Genomic DNA, 18,981 nt, shown 5'->3' with positions numbered 1-18,981 from the left:
CACCAGATTATAATAATATATATATATATATATATATATATATATATATATATATATATATATTATATATGTATGCATGTATGTATTTGTATGTTGTATGTATGTATGTATGTATGTATGTATGTATGTCTGGATCTATCCTTGTTTGTAAATGACTCGTTGTGTGATCTGTACCATTCTTGTCACTAACCGAGAGGGTGTTCAGTTCAACTCCGTTAGGAGACGACCGGTGAATGCTCTGTTGACGTCAGTGGTGAGTGAATAAGGCGCATGGTAGTTAAACGCTTTTGGTGGTCAAACCCAGATTTAGGAAGGCGTTCAGACAGCAACTTCATCTCAAAAGATTTTCTAAAACTGGAGGGATAGCAAATTCTCGTGCAATCTATACGAAAAGTAAAAAGGGGTATAGATTAAACGCTAATGTTAATGTTTCTGCAAGTTTACGTGTGTGAGTATGTGCGTGTCTACTGCTTGCCCTTCTCACGTTTCAGAGAAATTATAGCGTAGTAATGATGACACTAAGAAATAGCCCTCTTCGGAAGTTTTCCTTCTTTTTTTAAACTTCAAGAAGGAGCCGCAATGCAGACACAAAAATTGGTCCAAGACATTAAGGTCGAAACTTCCCTTTGAAGCTTCCTTCGCCTGAGTCTGTTTCTCCGGCTCCTCCTCTCGTCATAACTGAAGGTCGACTCTAGGTTCTTTGAGCTATTGACAGGATTTTGCTCAAACCTTCACAGTTCCACCAAATACTAGCCTAATGAGGAACAAAACCGATTATATATATGTACACACACATACACACACACACACACATATATATATGTGTGTGTGTACTTATATATATATATATAATATATATATATATATATATATATATTATATTATCTATAATATAATATATATATAGATATATAATATATATATATATTTACAGTTTAATTTTATCTCAAAATTCTTACAGAAAATACTCTACATAAACGTCAACGCGAGTAGCCATTATTATACATCTTAATTACATTCTTTATATATATTTATAATTTATATTAAATAACACACACAAGAGGTAAATAAAAGATAAAACAAACATTCTGAGGCTTTTTAAAGGAGCCCTTTGCCATCTCCCCCCCCCCCCCCCCCCGTTCTTTTTAACCTCTCCTTTTATTATTCTCGTTCTCTGACTCCCCAAGAACTTACAAATTTGAGCACAAGTCTACGTCGTTGTCCAACACTGTTCTGAATCATAACAGCAGCGTTGATAACCTCTACATAACCTGAAATACAAGATTATTATCACATCATGGTACAGCATACCACGGGACGAAGCCACATAAATTTTTTATAATTCTTTTTTATACATACATATATCTTATTTTATGTTTATATACACTGACGGATATCCTATAATGTATCTCTGTCTTTATCCAAGACTCATTAATGACTTGGTAATGTTTTCTGCTAAGATTTTCTTCCTCACTGATGAATTAAAAATGACCAATGACTTTCCGGTATGTCTAGAAACGGAATACCTTTTACCATTTTTTTAACAGAATGATGATCAGCAGCTAAACTTTATTTACAACGTCAAAATGCGTTTTCGAAGAGTAAAAGCACTAAATAGAAGGTGAAATGACCGATTAGCTTGATTTTAAAAAATATATTCAGCAAAGGTATTATTCTTTTATTATTTTACCCTCGGTTTTTATATTCTACTTCACTCATATTCACATCATGATGGCAGTCAGTTATGGGTTACTTGATTTTGAATCATAAACCCAAATAACCCAAAACGAGACCATGAGAGAGAGAGAGAGAGAGAGAGAGAGAGATGAAAATGGAGTGGAACCTGATACTTGTTTCAAAACTTATGTATATAATAACTTTATAGAACATATGAATACATTTTATTGAACATTTATTTTTTTGGTTTAGGGGTGGGTTCACTTCCCTGAATACAGTTCATCTTGTGTTCTATTCCTCATTTCATTCTTTCTCCATTTGATTTTTTCCATAAGGAATTCTTGCAAATCTTGAAAGCAACAGGATCGCACAAGGTATATAACTAAGAAATTTCAATATGTCTAGTGTGGCGGTATGAATCAATCTACTCTTGTTACAACAAAGTGTAATGCACAGGATGAAGAAATATCGATATTAACTTTTCTAAATTTGCACTATAATTGAAATATATTCATTGCAGAAAAGAGTGTTCATTCTGTCCCACAACTGCTTGAGTGCTGAAGGCATTATTCTTTCTGCAGATGGGAGTTGAATACACCCTTAGTTGAGTGATAAACCCATCTTAATAATTTTATACTTAAGTTTGCCAATTGTGAATGTTCATCTACTGAACATTATGATCATAGAATTGCCCTTGGCAACTCCTAATTGTTAGCAAAAAAGCTATTGAAGGAGAGAATCGTTTACGAAGGGTATTATATGATATAACATTACTAATCTGGGCTCGTTTGTGTTGATTTACATTCGATAGCATCAGTTGAAGATTAACATGAAAAGATAGTTGTTTCTGCCCACGCAAACACAGGTACTGATCTATGGCGACATGAAGACTAAACTGAGCGACCTCACTGAACTTGTACAAACTTTGGCATAAATGCTGAAAAAGATGTTAGGAAATTTGACCGTATAACAGCACCTTATGAGACATAATCGTAATATAAATTAGGCTAGTGTCACCTAAAATATAACCGTTGTTTGTAAAGAAGCAAAGCAGCTGATGTGTAGAAATGAATAAAGAACAAGAAATTTGTTAGGTCTATTATATAAGTCAATTTGATCAGATTAATGAGTATGCATGATTTTACAATAATTTCAATGTCTCCAGTAAAAATACTGGAATTATAGTCATGATAATGTCATATTTTAATGTAATAAATAGAATTTGTATATTCACGAAATCTATATTACAATTTATATTGTTTTTACCAAACAACAGGTAACATCAATGTTGACTGACTCACATACCTTTGAATCTTGTAAGTAGTTAGTATATCTTCTTGCATAAAAATCTTGTAAATGATTTTAGATATCATCCTAATTTTTATTTAAATATTTGTCTGAATATACTTTAAAAAATGAGGTTTCCTTGCATATGATTGTTTACTTTGTAAAACAGAAAGAATCAAACTGTATTTTAATTTCACCATTTCATTTTCTTCTCCAATTCTCGTAGTTTGCATTCACATTATTTTGAATCAACTTAAATCTCAAGTGGAAGTCCTAATTCATGGCTTTGCTTTAATGATACATTAGGAAGAATAAATGGAAGAAACAATTTGAAAGCCGTATTTAGGTCATATGGATATGCATTCTTTACTTATGAGCAAGTGACTTCCCCTCCCTACACAACCACATACTTTCTTAGTACATCGATGATGAGTATTTGACTACACTGTTGCAGCATTGGGGCACCTCAGAATTTTAGCAAAGGCTCGACGAAAGTCCAGATTAAAGATAGTGTATATGACTGGATTAAGAGACGAGTTGATATAGCCCAGCCAAACTATAAAGTTTACGAGTTTTTCATTTGGTTTGCAGGTGCTGCAAAATGGTAAAATGACATACATTAGGAAGAACGGCAACCAACACACTACGAAAGATCCCATGATAATACCGAGCGTTCGGGCAGCACGGCGTTCCTTCGACAAGGATATTTTCTGTTTTTCTTCAATGAACTGATGAATTTGATTACCACCTTTTGGGCCGACTTTAACGGCAACTTCGTTCTTTTTCTCTTCCTCCACTGGCGTTGTCTCATCTTTCGTATTACTGATATCATTTTCAGTTATGGAGGTCTCGGCTATTGGAGGAGGAACCAGATTGGGATTTGTCGCGGAACTGTTTGGTTCAGATGCTGTCGATTGCTTCCTTTTCTTTTTCTTCTTCTTGTGAACTAACTTTTTCTTACAACTTTCATTATACCCATTCTGTCCATTCTCACTGACGGCTGAGTCCTCTTCTTTTGGGATTCTAGCTTTCCCTCTGTAAGGAATTTCATTTAGTTTAGAGGCCTTAGCCCTCTCTCTTAATCTACGGCGCGTGGCCGTGAATATCTTCACGTATACCGTCGTCATGATGAGGAGGGGACAGTAGAATGACCCGGACGAAGAGTAGATGACAAAACCCTTTTCTTCTGTCAGAATACAAGGAGTATCTTCCGTAAACACATCTGGCCAGTCATTCCAACCAAAGAGAGGTGGCAGGCAAATAATTACACTAATAACCCAGACGAGTCCAATCATTATGAGGACACGTTTTAAAGTTCTCTTTTGGGCATAACTGATGGGGTCAGTAATGGCCCAATACCGATCGAGGGCAATGGCGCACAAGTTCAGAATGGAGGCCGTACAACACATGATGTCACAAGTCAACCACATCTGGCACAGGTGGATCCCGAAGATCCATTTCCCGATGATACTATAGGCCACATTAAATGGCAACACAAACACAGCCACCGTCAAATCAGCAACAGCCAAAGAGACAATGAAAAAATTCTGAACGATTCGAAGAGGCCGGTAGGTAAACACCGATAGGATGACGAGGACATTCCCTACTATAGTAAAGACAATAATGATGGATAAAGAGATCACAGTCACCACTGCCTCCCATAAGGGCATCGCCAGTGCAAAGTGAGGCCAAGTACCCAAGGTAACTGATTCTTCTTCGAGCCCTGAAACATTTAGGTCTGATTCGATGAGGGCTGGGAGACTCTCATTTACGAAAAGCTTAAAGCGGCTCATTTTCGATTGAGTTTGCAAAGGCCTTATAGTCCTAGGGGGCTACAGTGGATGAGTGTCTCGACCTCGCTGGAATGGCGAAGGAATGATTTATCAGAACTGCGTGATAGATCATCGACATTATAATGGCGAAGGAAATTTTACTGTAACCATCAAACATTCAGAAGGGTTCGCTCTAAACCTCCTTTTCAGTCCTGCATGTTGCTTCAAGAATCTTGATAAATGATCTTATTTTGATAATCTGATCCTTATAGTCTGTCTTAGCTCCATGACGGACAACCTGAAAAAAAAGGAATGTATAAGCTCATCGTATGAAGTGAAGCTGGAGAGATTTATAATTCGAATTGAGTGTCATAAAGCAAAGATAAGCGATATAAAACAATTGTCCACAGTTATTCTTTAGCAATGACCACTGCAACGATATAAAATGAAAACAAATCTATCCCTTATTCTGCTCTGTTATAGAAATTTATTGGTCTGAAAAGACAATCATCGTATTTTGATGCACAATAACTATTTTTGTTGAGTATTTGCTGAATCAATCATTTTTTATTTTACCACTGAATAAAGCAATGACGAAACTTCCAGTGAAGAGTTATTTAGATTTACTGTAAATACAAAGAAATTTTTTATATGTATGAAGATACATGCAATCAGTGAAGCTCACAGGAGGTTTAAGATAAATCATCCATTGACAAAACATTTACACACTACTCTCATTTTCACCGTCACCTCTAGTACCTATGAATAACTATTTAGCTGATCCTAATAATAATGCAACTAACTTTCATTAATGGAACTATGCATGAGGTGACTTGCGATATTACTAAGCACTGCGTTGATTAATCTGGTACAATCTACGCTAGTATTGCTTCAAGAATATATTGTAAAAACGTCAGGTCAGCAAGTTTCATAATGAGAAACAATCTTTGAGCCCGAGGCTACCTCAATGATAAATACGTTTTAATGAATACCAGTATTCCTTCCAAACTGCTAATTGCAAATCTCAAAATATTACATACACTCCGGCATGTACTATTTCGTCATTTTGACGCCTGAAAACTCAAAAGGCCTCCCGAGGCATACGAAAACGCGTTAGAAATGTGTCTAATTTTATGGCGGCAAGAAAAATGCTGGTTAAAATACTACTCCACTTAACAGTGTCCTACAGATGTCGCAATGCTTAGAAGTGCTATTCATCAGTATGCAGAAATCTACTGGAAAGTATAGAGTATCTGATTTCTTATTTATTACCTTCTAGCTCATTTGGAGTAAAGTTGTCCTTAATTTCAGTCTTATCAAATACTTACGTTCTTCAACCGATTAAGAATATAAAAATTATTCATAATTTGTTCTTTTTACCGTTATTTATTTGCATGCCATTCTGTACTTGGTATTTCTCCTTGGAAACTTGTACAACACGTCCTTTTTCAAGTACCGATGTGAATACCTTAAATATATGATTAAAACATGGAAAATAAACCAAAGCCAACAATTTCTGTTTAAAAATGATGTGGCAATCAGATGGATCATTCTGTCTCTCTCTATCTCTGTCTCTCTTCCGTTACCTGGAGGACTCTAAAGCCCGACAGTCGATCGGCACTTTCGGGCGTTCATATATTGCAGGCGCTGAATGCTATATCAATTTCAACTCACCTTCAGTGATATTCCCGAGGTATGGTAAATTGAATTTAAAATGATACTTGAAGCCTAGTGATTGTGAAAATATAAAAGTTCGCGGTGTATATTATGTTTGTTTTTAAGGAGGTTGTGTGTATGGTCCCTCCCCTGTGGATAAGGGAAGTGACTTCTTAGGATCTGTGAGGAGAAAAGGGCAGTCATTCTCTGGACCTTTTACTTTTGATAATATTTTTGTCTTGCTTCGTGGATGAAGAGTACTACCGTCTCTTGCTTCTTGGTGGTTGCAGCCTCTGGTGGTGAATTTCCTTTATCCTCAGAACTTGAGGATTTATATCGAATAGCCGCTACCTTCAAATTGGATGATCTCTCTAGATTACCTGTCTGGGGATCCTTTGGAACTCACCGCACAACCTCTGGTTCAGTTATAAAGCCAGGTGGATCGGTGTTCCATGGTAAGGTTTATGATACCTATTGAATTTTATTGATCACGGCTGTGATTCCTTTGGGGCTGCTCGACTGGGCCCGAGTTGATTAACCACCTGCGGTACAACTCGTCCAGACGTGGAGGATTTCCGTATTCTTCGAGGAGAATAACAAGGATTATTTATAACGAATCTTATTAGTGAAAAGTTCGGTTTATTTGAAAATTAGCACGTAAATCATCAGGATATTCTTTTTTTTACGATTTTTCACACCTTTCTGGACCCATTTATTTTATACTTGAGATACGTCTCAAGTATAAAAGAACCATTAAAACACACTGTTTTAAAGATAAGGAATATATTTCGGCGAACTATCCGAAATATAGTCCTAAGCTTTAAGCCAGAGTGTTTTAATGAGCCTTTCTTTACTTCATATGTATATATATATATATATATATATATATATATATATATATATATATATATATATATATATATATATATAGTACTGGTATCTTCTAGTAATTCAGTTGTATTCCACATAGGAAAATGAAAAAAGGTATATCTCAGAAAATGCCCAACAGTTGGGCATTTTCTGAGATATACCTTTTTCCATTTTCCTATGTGGAATACAACTGAATATATATATATATATATATATATATATATATATATATATATATATATATATATATATATATATATATGTTGCTACTTTCAAAACGCATATATCTTCTCCTAGACTGTATGAAATGTTATATATAGAGTTTTGCAACATTTTTCAGATTCCTTAGCTAGCTTAGAGCCATAGAGTGTCTAAAATGTATGTTCAGATTTTGCATAACATAATGTAAAAGTTGATATAACATGAAATGTAAAGAAAGAGAGAGATTAACTATGTCCGTTCCAAGATAGAAATTGTTTTGGTAACTTGTCATCACCTCGAGATTAGAGATCTCGAGGTCTCCATTGTGTTTTGGATACATGTCAATCTTAATCAAACTTACTCGCTCAACTTCTGTCTTGATCAAATATGTGTCTTTGTTGAGCTAATACGTTCATGACTGGTTTCATACGGCGTACGTCTTTGCAGTGACCACTTGCAGATTTCACAATTTTTCTGTAAAGTTATGTCATATTAGAAGCTTCTAGAAGGATTGCATCATCTTTTGCATGCCCAAAACGTTTTGTGTGATATCCACTGTCCAGTTTCTGTAAGGAAGAGAAGATTCATTCAGACATAAATCCTCATAGCGTTTAGAGCTCCCCCCTCTCTCTCTCTCTATCTCTCTCCCGCATCACTTTTGAATTCATATTAACATAACTTAATTGGTCACTCGTAACTTTTAGATTTCGGGTTTCTTAGAGTTATTTAGTATTATTTAGTGTTTTTGTGGAATCTGAACAAACATGGTACAAGTGTGTAATGGCGCCTTTTCATTTGATAAATATTGTGAATTGTGTGGGGAAATTTTTTTGAATGAGCTGCAGCAGAAAGACAATTGGTACCAAGGTAATGTGTGTTAATGAAAGTTTATTAGTTGCAACTAATAGTTACAATGGTTTAGAGAACTAATAGTTACAATGGTTTAGAGAACTAATAGTTACAATAGTTTGATAAAAGTTTAAATCTTTACACATTGCAAATTTTTGTGTTTTTGTGTTTGTTTCATTTGAAGTGAATTTTGTGTGCATTTATCCATTTTCTTATTGAAGTGTGTGTTTTTATTTTATGTTCTGTGTGATTAATACTTTTTACAATTTTGGTATTTTCCACATGTTTCTGTGTTTTCATTTGCATTCACAATTTAATTAACTTAGTTGTTTTCAATAACTAATCATTGAATTGAATTTAACACTTGTGAATTAATTTGCATTTACTTAGAATTCATTTCAAGTTTTAATGCTGTTTAGCACTTGTGAATTAATTTCCAAATTTTAATTATTGCCTAACCCTTTTGAATTTTGATTGAATTAATTTTCTTGAATTCTGTGATAAATTAATTTTGATATAATTTTACTTAATTAATTCAAGAATTAATTAAACTTTGCTTTGTTTTCAAGTAACAGCCATATCTATGAGGGTATACTGTCAACTCAAGGAGGAAGTGTGCAGGTACCAGTCAAGATATTACGTGATACAGGGAGTAACAATAGTGTGGTAGTACATGGTGCTCACCCTCAGTTGAAGAAGAGTCTCACAGAAGATTCAGTTATTTTGAAGGTATAGGAGGAGAGAAAGTAATTTTTACCTCATATTGTGAATTTCACTTATAAATTTTGAGTTAAATAATAAATTTTTGTATTTAAAATTTTTATGAGTGTTTTCATTTTCACCAGTATACATACATATGTTATATGATTTATTTAGTTAGAAACATAGAGTGGTAATTGAGATGTTTTCCTTCAATTTACTTGAAGTGAGTTAGAACCAGGGAAGTACTTAGACTTCTAAAATCAGGGAAATACTTAGACTTTTAAAGTTGTTGATGGAGTGATGCCCTTTAATTAATTTTATTGCATATAAAATTACCTCACACCTGTTTTGATGAACTTAGTCTGATTTTCTGCAATACTGGTAAGTTTAAGGGATCACTGTTGATTTTAGAGTATTCAGTTGTTTAGTACCTGTGATGAAGGTTCAGGTGTCTGGCTGGTGTGAGGTAACAATTAATGACTGGTAAGTGTAGTAACCAGATACCTGGCACTTCGTCACAAGTATTAATGGTGCCCAGAGACCCGGGAAAACAAGATTTCATTATCACTCTAGTATATACTGGAGGTGTTAGGGATATATTTTGCTAGGAGAGTGACCATATAGTTTTTGTTTTGCATTAATTCTGTTGAATTGTAAGTTGATAACTTAGAGAAAATGGCTCAGTTCAAGGTTCAGGAATTTTTAGCAGCCCTTTCCATCCAAGTGTTGTCTGAATCCACTCTGACGAAGGCACAGTGGAGCGCTCTAGCAGTGGCCTTTGGTGGTTATGTGTCTACTAGTATGGTAAAGGCACAAATAAGATGTATTGTTATGGAATCATTGATAGACTCTGGTAGAATAACTGATGAAGATGAGTTAGAATGGCTCAAGAGTTGTTGGATGTAGCACGTGTTGATGTTATAAATAAGCAAGTAGAAAAGAAAGAGAAAAGTGATGCAGAGTTAAAGCTTAGACGCATTGAAGCAGAAGAGAATTTGATTAAGATGAAAATGCAAGCTGAAAGAGAAAGAGAAGACAGGGAGAAAAGAGAAAGAAGAGAAAGAGAAGAAGAAATAGCAGCAGAAGAGGAAAGAGAAAGGATAAAAGAGGAAAGAGAAGTCTCAAGACATGAAAAGGCGATGGAATTGATAAGAGCTAGATCCACATTAACTGTGATACCGTCTAACCCTAACCAAGGTAATCAAGACCTTGTATTTGATGTAGTAAGAGTACAGAAGTTAATCCCTAAGTTTACTGAAGAAGCTCCAGACGAGTTTTTTTATCACTTTGAGAAAGTGGCTTTAGGTATGGGATGGCCAGAAGATAAATGGTCGGTTTTGCTACAAAGTGTCTTAATTGGTAGAAGGAGAAGTGCTTATCTAGCCTTAACAGCTGATCAGTGTAAAGACTACAAGGTACTTATACACAGTGTGCTATAAGTTTACCATATGACCCCAGAGTACTACAATGAAAGATTCAGAAATTTAAGAAAAGATGAGAAGGGAACATTCTTAGATTATGCATATAAAGTGAGAAGGTGTTTTAAATGTTGGTTAGAAGCTGCTAAAGTTAAAACTTTTGATGAGTTAGAAGAATTACTTGTTCTTGAGCAGTATCTTAGGGGAATTCCTGAACACATAAAAGCCTATTTCAGAGAGAGAGAGAGGTGAAGAAACTTGACAAAGCTGCTACACTGAGTGTAGATTACAATATAATTAGTAGCAAACACAATTACAATGTCAAGTACCAGAGTCAACAACGCCCAGGTTTCAAGTCTTATCCTAATATCAGGAACAAATTTAATGGGAAACCGACAAGTGATACTACCAAGAGTACACAAGGTAATACACCTCAGCAAGCTAATTTGAAATCCTCATCTAATTTTTCAAGACAGATACAGAAACCTAATGTTGTCTGCTTCAAGTGTGGAAGAGCAGGACACTTCAGTCAAGAGTGTTACCAGAATCAACAGCTGTCAAAGCCAGTTGGTCAAGTAGTAAAAGGTGACCAGGTGAAACAAACTATGAAGAGCAGTGTGGGAAAGAATCAGACTCCAGAGAAAAATGAAACTAAACAAGCTGAATGTTTAGTAACCAGTGGATATGTAACCTCAAGCAGTGAGTGGCTTAGCAGTGTGGAGGATTTTAAGCCATATATCTATGAGGGTATGCTGTTTACTCAAGGAGGAAGTATGCAGGTACCAGTCAAGATATTACGTAATACAGGGAGTAACAATAGTGTGGTAGTACGTGGTGCTCACCCTCAGTTAGAGAAGAGTCTCACAGGAGATTAAGTTATTTTGAAGGGTATAGGAGGAGAGGAAGTAACTCCTATATGCCGCTTACACCTGTCATGGGAATTGGTGACAGGGAATGTTTATTTTGCTGTAAAGGACTCACTGGCTGTGGAAGGTGTACATGTTCTGTTGGGGAATGAAGTTGGTGGTGTGCCATTTATTCCTTGTCCTGTAGTGATGGACAAACCGTGGAGGGCTACGACTGCAAGTTAAGAAACTGAGGATTTACCCACCAAAAGAAGGATCAAGTGAAGGCTCTTTGTGCTTAGAAGAATTATTCCAGGGAAGTGATGATTCCCATATTGCTGACCAAGAAGAGATTTCCCAAGAAGATGAAGACGACGATGACGAAGAAGAAGAAGAACCTGTTGTTCCTGAAGAAACTCCAAATAGTCAAAGTGTTCCTGAAGACAGTAGTGAAACTACAGTAGCTGAGTTAGCAGATTTTGAGAATTTATCCCGTGAAGTTGGTCAAGTGACAAGTGAGAAGCTAATGGACTTGCAGAAGGAGGATGCATCGTTAACTGATTTGTTATTCAGAGTTGTTGATCGAGAGGAGATGCAACAAACTCCTAACTGTTATCATCTGAAGGAAGTTTTGCTGATAAGGACGTATAGACCAACAGATATAGGAGATACTGTATAGGGCGAATATCATCAAATTTTGATTCCTTATCCATTGAGGAAGCAAGCAGTAGCAATAGCTCATAAGTTTGGACATATGGGAATCAGGAAGACTGTGGAGAAGATCATGAAATATTTTTTTCTGGCCTGGACTTCACAAAGATGTTAGCAGGTTCTGTCGTGAGTGTCATACCTGTCAGATAGCTGGAAAACCGAATGAAACTATCCAGAAAGCCCCCCTACAACCTTTAGAAATTAGAGGAGAACCCTTTAGCAAAGTGATTATAAACATGGTTGGACCGTTGCCGGAGACAAAGAAAGGAAATGAGTATTTGTTAACATTAATGTTAACAAATACTCATGGATATCTGTGACAAGATATCCAGAGGCAATCCCTGTAAGAAACATATCTGCCAAGATAGTAGCTGAAAAACTTGTGGTGTTTTTCTCAAAGTTTGGTATACCAGAAATAGTATAAAAGTGATAGAGGAACAAACTTTACTTCAAAGTTATTCCAGGATGTGATGAATTTGTTAGGAGTGAAACAACAGTTATCCACTGCCTATCATCCAGAGACTCAAGGTGCCTTGGAAAGGTTCCACCAGACATTGAAAAGTATGCTGACAAAGTATTGTTCTGAGTCAGGAAGAGAATGGGATGTTGGTTTACCATTAATGTTAGTTGAAGTTAGGAGTGCTTATCAAGAAAGTATGGGGTTGTTCACCTAATGAAATGATTTTTGGAAGAGAAGTGAGAAGACCGTTGAAGATTCTCGCAGAAAATTGGGAAGAAAATCAAGAGGAAAGCCAAGGAGAGTATGTAAGGAAAAGGTTGAAAGCAATTAGAAAATTCTCTTTAGAAAACTTGAAAGTGAGTCAAGAGAAAATGAAAAGGAGATATGATGCTAAGACTAAGCTAAGAAGTTTTAGTGTTGGTCAACAAGCGTTAGTGTTCTTACCTGTCAAGAGATTTCCCCTCACTAATAAATTTCAAGGTCCTTACAAGATAATTCAGAAGTTGAGTGATAGAACTTATGTGATTGAAACACCAGAAAGAAGAAGAAGACAAAGGAAGATACATGTGAACCTCTTGAAACCTTATTTCTCAGTAACTAAAACTGAAACTGTGTCAACAACACAAACAACTTCATTTACAGAAGACGATGATGGCCACGAATTGGGAGCTGAAAGCAGGATGAATAATTCTTCAATTTTGGAAAATTTGTAGGATAAACTGAAACATCTCAGTGTTGAACAAGGTAAAGACTTAAGTGAAGTAATTAGAAAATTTCTAGAAATTTTTGCAGATATACCTAAGTGTACTGATCTGACCAAGCATGAGATCAAGATTCAAGAAGATGGAAAACCATTCAAGCAAAGAGCCTATCGCTTATCACCATATCATCGAGATGTTTTGAAGAAGGAAGTTGAGTATTTGCTGCAACATGGATTAGCAGAACCCAGTTCAAGTCACTTCAGTTCTCCATGTGTGTTGGTGAAGAAACCAGATGGTTCATTTAGAATGTGTACTGATTATAGGAAACTGAATTCCATCAGTGTGGCTAACAATTATCCTTTGCCTCTTATAGATCAGTTACTTGATAATATTGGGCAAGCCAAGTTTGTTTCCAAGATAGACTTGTTGAAAGGATATTATCAAATTCCCTTAGATGAGAATGCGAAGTTGCTATCAGCTTTTATTACTCCTTTTGGACCGTATCAGTATACTACCTGTTCTGCCGTTTGGTCTGATGAATGCACCTGCAACATTCCAATGAGTGATGGATCAACTGCTAGGATCGATAGAAGGAGTAGGTGTATACCTGGAAGACATAGTGATTTACTCTACAACATGGGAAGAACATCTGAAGATTCTGAGGAAAATTTTCAAGAAACTTCAAGAAGCAAGACTAACAGTCAACCCAGAGAAGAGTGATTTTGGAAAAGCAACTGTGCAGTATCTTGGGTTTGAAGTTGGGAAAGGCATTCTTGCTTCAGTAAATGCTAATGTAGAAGGTATCTGTAAGACTATCCCACCTACTACCAGGAAACAGATACAGAGATTTTTAGGTATGACTGGATTCTATTGTCATTTCTGCCCAGATTTCTCAGCCGTAGTAGCTCCCTTGACAGACTTAATAAGTCCCAAAGCTAAGTATGTTTGGACTCCAGAGTATCAAGAATCCTTTGAGAAGGTAAAAGCCATTTCAACTTCTAGACCAGTACTTCAGGCTCCAGACTATAACAAGAAATTTGTGATACAAGTTGATGCTTCTGACTGTGGCATTGGAGCTGTTCTACTTTAAGAAGATGAAAATAATATCTACCATCCTGTGTGCATCATGTCTTCAAAACTGAAAAAAACATCAGAAAGTATACTCGACAATCGAGAAGGAAAGTTTAGCCTTAATCACAGCATTGAAAAAGTTTGAAGTGTATGTGAACAGACCTAGGAATTAAGAAAGTTTAGTGTTATCTGATCACAATCCATTATTATTTATCCAGCGAATGAAAAATCATAATCAAAGACTGACCAGGTGGTCTTTGTGCTTGCAACAGTATAACTTATGAGTGCAGCACATTAGTGGCAATCTTCTAGTGGGAGGTATATAATATGTTGCCTCTTTCAAAATGCATATATCTTCTCCTAGACTGTATGAAATGTTATATATAGAGTTTTGCAACATTTTTCAGTTATAGGATGTCTAAAATGTATGTTCAGATTTCGCATAACATAATGTAAAAGTTAATCTAACATAGAATGTAAAGAAAGAGAGAGATTAACTTTGTCCGTTCCAAGATAGAAATTGTTTTGGTAACTTGTCATCACCTCGAGATTAGAGATCTTGAGGTCTCCGTTGTGCTTTGGATACATGTCAGTCTTAATCAAACTTACTCACTCAACTTCTGTCTTGATCGAATATGTGTCTTTGTTGAGCTAATACGTTCATGACTGGTTTCATACACGTACGTCTTTGCCATAACCACGTGCAGATTTCAAAATTTTTCTGTAAAGTTACGTCATATTAGAAGCTTCTAGAAGGATTGCATCATCTTTCGCATGCCCAAAACGTTTTGTGTGATATCCACTGTCCAGTTTCTGTAAGGAAGAGAAGATTCATTCAGACTTAAATCCTCATAGCATTTAGATCTCCCCTCTCTCTCTCTCTCTCTATCTCTCTCCCGCATCGCTTTTGAATTCATATTAACGTAACGTAATTGGTCACTTGTAACTTTTAGATTTCGGATTTTTTTATAGTTATTTAGTATTATTTAGTGCTTTTTGTGGAATCTGAACAAACATTGTACAAGTGTGTAACGACTCCTTTTCATTTGATAAATATTGTGAATTGTGTGGTGAAATTTTTTTGAATGAGCTGCAGCAGAAAGACAATTGGTTCCATGGTAATGTGTGTTAATGAAAGTTTATTAGTTGCAACTAATAGTTACAATGGTTTAGAGAACTAATAGTTACAATGGTTTGATAAAAGTTTAAAACTTTACACATTGCAAATTTTTGTGTTTTTGTGTTTGTTTCATTTAAAGTGAATTTTGTGTGCATTTATCCATTTTCTTATTGAAGTGTGTGTTTTTATTTTATGTACTGTGTGATTAATACTTTTTACAATTTTAGTATTTTCCACATTTTTCTGTTTTCATTTGCATTCACAATTTAATTAACTTGGTTATTTTTAATAATAATTCGTTGCACATTTAACTGAATTTAACACTTGTGGATTAATTTTCATTTACTTAGAATTTTTTTTCAAGTTTTATTGTTGTTTAGCACTTGTGAATTAAGTTCCAAATTTTAATTATTGCCGAACACTTTTGAATTTTGATTGAATTAAATTCCTTGAATTGTGTGATAAATTAATTTTGATTAGATTTTACTTAATTGATTCAAGAATTAATTAAACTTTGCTTTGTTTTCAAGCAACAGTAATTTTCACTCATATTGTGAATTTCACTTATAAATTTTGAGTTTAATAATAAATTTTTGTATTTAAAATTTGTATGAGTATTTTCATTTTCACCAGTATACATGCATATGTTATATGATTTTCTTAGGTAGAAACATTGAATGGTAATCGAGCAGTTTTCCTTCAATTTAATTGAAGTGCGTTAGAACCAGGGAAGTACTTAGACTTCTGAAATTAGGGAAATACTTTGATTTAAAGTTGTTGATGGAGTGATGCCCTTTAACTAATTTAATTGCATATAAGATTACCTCACACCTGTTTTGATGAATTTAGTCTGATTTTCTGCAATACTGGTAAATTGTTTAAGGGATCACTGTTTATTTTTGAGTATTCAGTCGTTTAGTACCTGTGATGAAGGTTCAGGTGTCTGGCTGTTGTGAGGTAACAATTAATAATTGGTAAGTGTAGTAACCAGATACTTGGTACTTCGTCACAATATATATATATATATATATATATATATATATATATATATATATATATATATATATATATATATATATATATATATATATCATATATATATATATATATATATATATATATATATATATATATATATATATATATATATATATATATATATATATATATATATATATATATATATACTATACTATATATATATATATATATATATTATATATATATATATATATATATATATATAGTATATATATATATATATATATATATATATACTATGATATATATATATATATATATATATATATATATATATATATATATATATATATATATATATATATCTATATATATATATATATATATATATATATATATATATATATATATATATATATATATATATATATATATATATATATATATATATATATATACTTGCATACATATACATAGATATTGTGACGAAGTGCCAAGTATCTGGTTACTACACTTACCAATCATTAATTGTTACCTCACAACAGCCAGACACCTGAACCTTCATCACAGGTAAAACATGACTGAGTACTCTAAAGGCAACAGTGATCCCTTAAACAACTTACCAGTATTGCAGAAAATCAGACTATGTCCATTAAAACAGGTGTGAGGTAATCTCATATGCAATGAAATTAATTAAAGGGCATCACTCCATCAACAACTTTAAAAGTTTAAGTATTTCCCTGATTTGAAAAGTCTAAGTACTTCCCTGGTTCTAACTCACTTCAATCAAATTGAAGGAAAACAGCTCAATTACCACTCTATGTTGCTACCTAAGCATAATCTAATCATACTGGTAAAAAAGAAAACACTTATAAAAATTTTAAATAAAGAAATTTATTATCAAACTCAAAATTTATAAGTGAAATTCATAATATCAGGGAAATTTACTGTTACTTGTAAACAAAGCAAAGATTAATTAATTCTTGAATTAATTAAGTAAAATTAAATCAAAGTCCATTCATCAAAAAAATCAGGAAAATTAATTCAATCAAAATTTAAAAGTGTGAGGTAATAACTAAAATTTGGAGATTAATTCACAAGTGCTAAAGAACACTAAACTTGAAAAGAATTCTAAGTAAATGCAAATTAATTCACAAGTGTTCAATTCAATTAAATGTGCAACGATTAAATAATGAAAAGAATTATGCTAATTAAACTGTGAATGCAAATGAAAACACTTCACAGTAAAATATGGAAAATACCAAAATTGTAAAAAGCACTAATCACATATAATATAAAATAAAAACACACACTTCAATAAGAAAATGGATAAATGCACAAAAAAAAAACACTTCAATAAGAAAAATGGATAAATGCACAAAAAATCACTTCAAATGAAAGAAACACAAATCACAAAAATTTGCAATGTGTAAAAATTGAAATAGTTTTTCCCAAACCACGGTAACTATTAGTTGCAACTAATAAACTTAATAACACATTACCTTGGTACCAATTTTATTTCGGCTGCACCTAGCTCCAAAATTTCACCAATTCACAACATTAGGTGTGCCGTGACACACTTGTGCAATGTTTGTTCAGATTCCACAATAAGCACTAATGAATACTAAATAACTCTAAGAAATATGAAAGCCAAATTTTATGAGTGACCCTTCAGTAAGTATTAAATCATTACTTTAATCTAATATCAAGTATGGCGCAGGAGAGAGAGAGAGAGGATAGATCTAAACGCAATGAGGTTCCAAGTCAAGAATGAATCTTTCTTTCTTACGAAATCTGGACAGTGGATTTCGTTGCAAAAAATGTTTTGGGGCCGAAAGACAAAACTATATCTAAAAAGAAATTGGAATTACAATCACAAATAACATTTATTATTACAGGATTTAAGATGATAAAAGTATTCTAATATAAAAGGAAATTATTTATAAAGGAAGCAATACTAAATGATGTCATTCCACAAAGATGACGTATGCTTAAACAGAAGGTTCTAGAACAATCTTACAAAAAGAAGATGCAATGCCATAGGAATGGGGTGAATTCTTCAAGTGGCTTCTCGACAAAGACATAAACTTTTGAAACCAGTCCTATACGTTGTATGCTCTCTACATGTTACAAACAGAAATCCCTATCAGACGTGTTGACATGTTTCCAAAACAAAACGGAGATCTCGAGTTCCTCTTTATATTGAAGCGATGACAAGTTATGAAAAAAATTTCTAGCTTGAAACGGACAAAGTTAATCTCTCTCTCTTTTGACATTTTATGTTATATTCTATTAAATTATGTTATGCGAAATCTGAACATATATTTTTAGACATCCTATAACTGGAAGCTAAATAAGGAATTTGAAAATGTTGCAAAACTGTTTTATATAACATTTCATACAGTCAAAGAGAAGATATATGTGTTATGAAAGTAGCAGCATATTTGATATATATATATATATATATATATATATATATATATATATATATATATATATATATATATATATTATATATGTGTGTGTGTGTGTGTAAGTGTGTGTGTGTATATATATATATATATATATATATATATATATATATATATATATATATATATATACATATATATATATATATATATATATATATATATATAATCTTTGGGGAAGTGATTTTC

At 33.6% G+C, this 18,981-nt stretch overlaps 1 protein-coding gene across 6 annotated transcripts in view; it reads right to left on the bottom strand.

Moving 5' to 3' along the window:
• Positions 1–939: 939 nt before the first annotated feature.
• Positions 940–18,981, bottom strand: part of LOC135205591 (tyramine receptor 1-like) — a 294,701-nt gene continuing 276,659 nt past the window's right edge. For 3 of the 6 annotated variants that reach the window (XM_064236355.1, XM_064236357.1, XM_064236358.1), the window contains 3 exons: positions 14,830–15,033; positions 7,825–8,029; positions 940–5,034 (listed from right to left, as the gene is read on the bottom strand). In XM_064236355.1, the coding sequence (XP_064092425.1) occupies positions 3,405–4,757 (1,353 nt within the window). In that variant the 5' untranslated portion in view covers positions 4,758–5,034; positions 7,825–8,029; positions 14,830–15,033 and the 3' untranslated portion in view covers positions 940–3,404. The remainder of the gene's footprint in view (positions 5,035–7,824; positions 8,030–14,829; positions 15,034–18,981) is intronic. The other 3 variants (XM_064236356.1, XM_064236359.1, XM_064236361.1) reach the window with 3 other exon arrangements.

Source organism: Macrobrachium nipponense, chromosome 24 (genome assembly GCF_015104395.2).
Source record: "Macrobrachium nipponense isolate FS-2020 chromosome 24, ASM1510439v2, whole genome shotgun sequence".
In the NCBI taxonomy this organism is placed as follows: domain Eukaryota; kingdom Metazoa; phylum Arthropoda; class Malacostraca; order Decapoda; family Palaemonidae; genus Macrobrachium; species Macrobrachium nipponense.
This window is presented reverse-complemented; position numbering and strand designations above follow the sequence as displayed.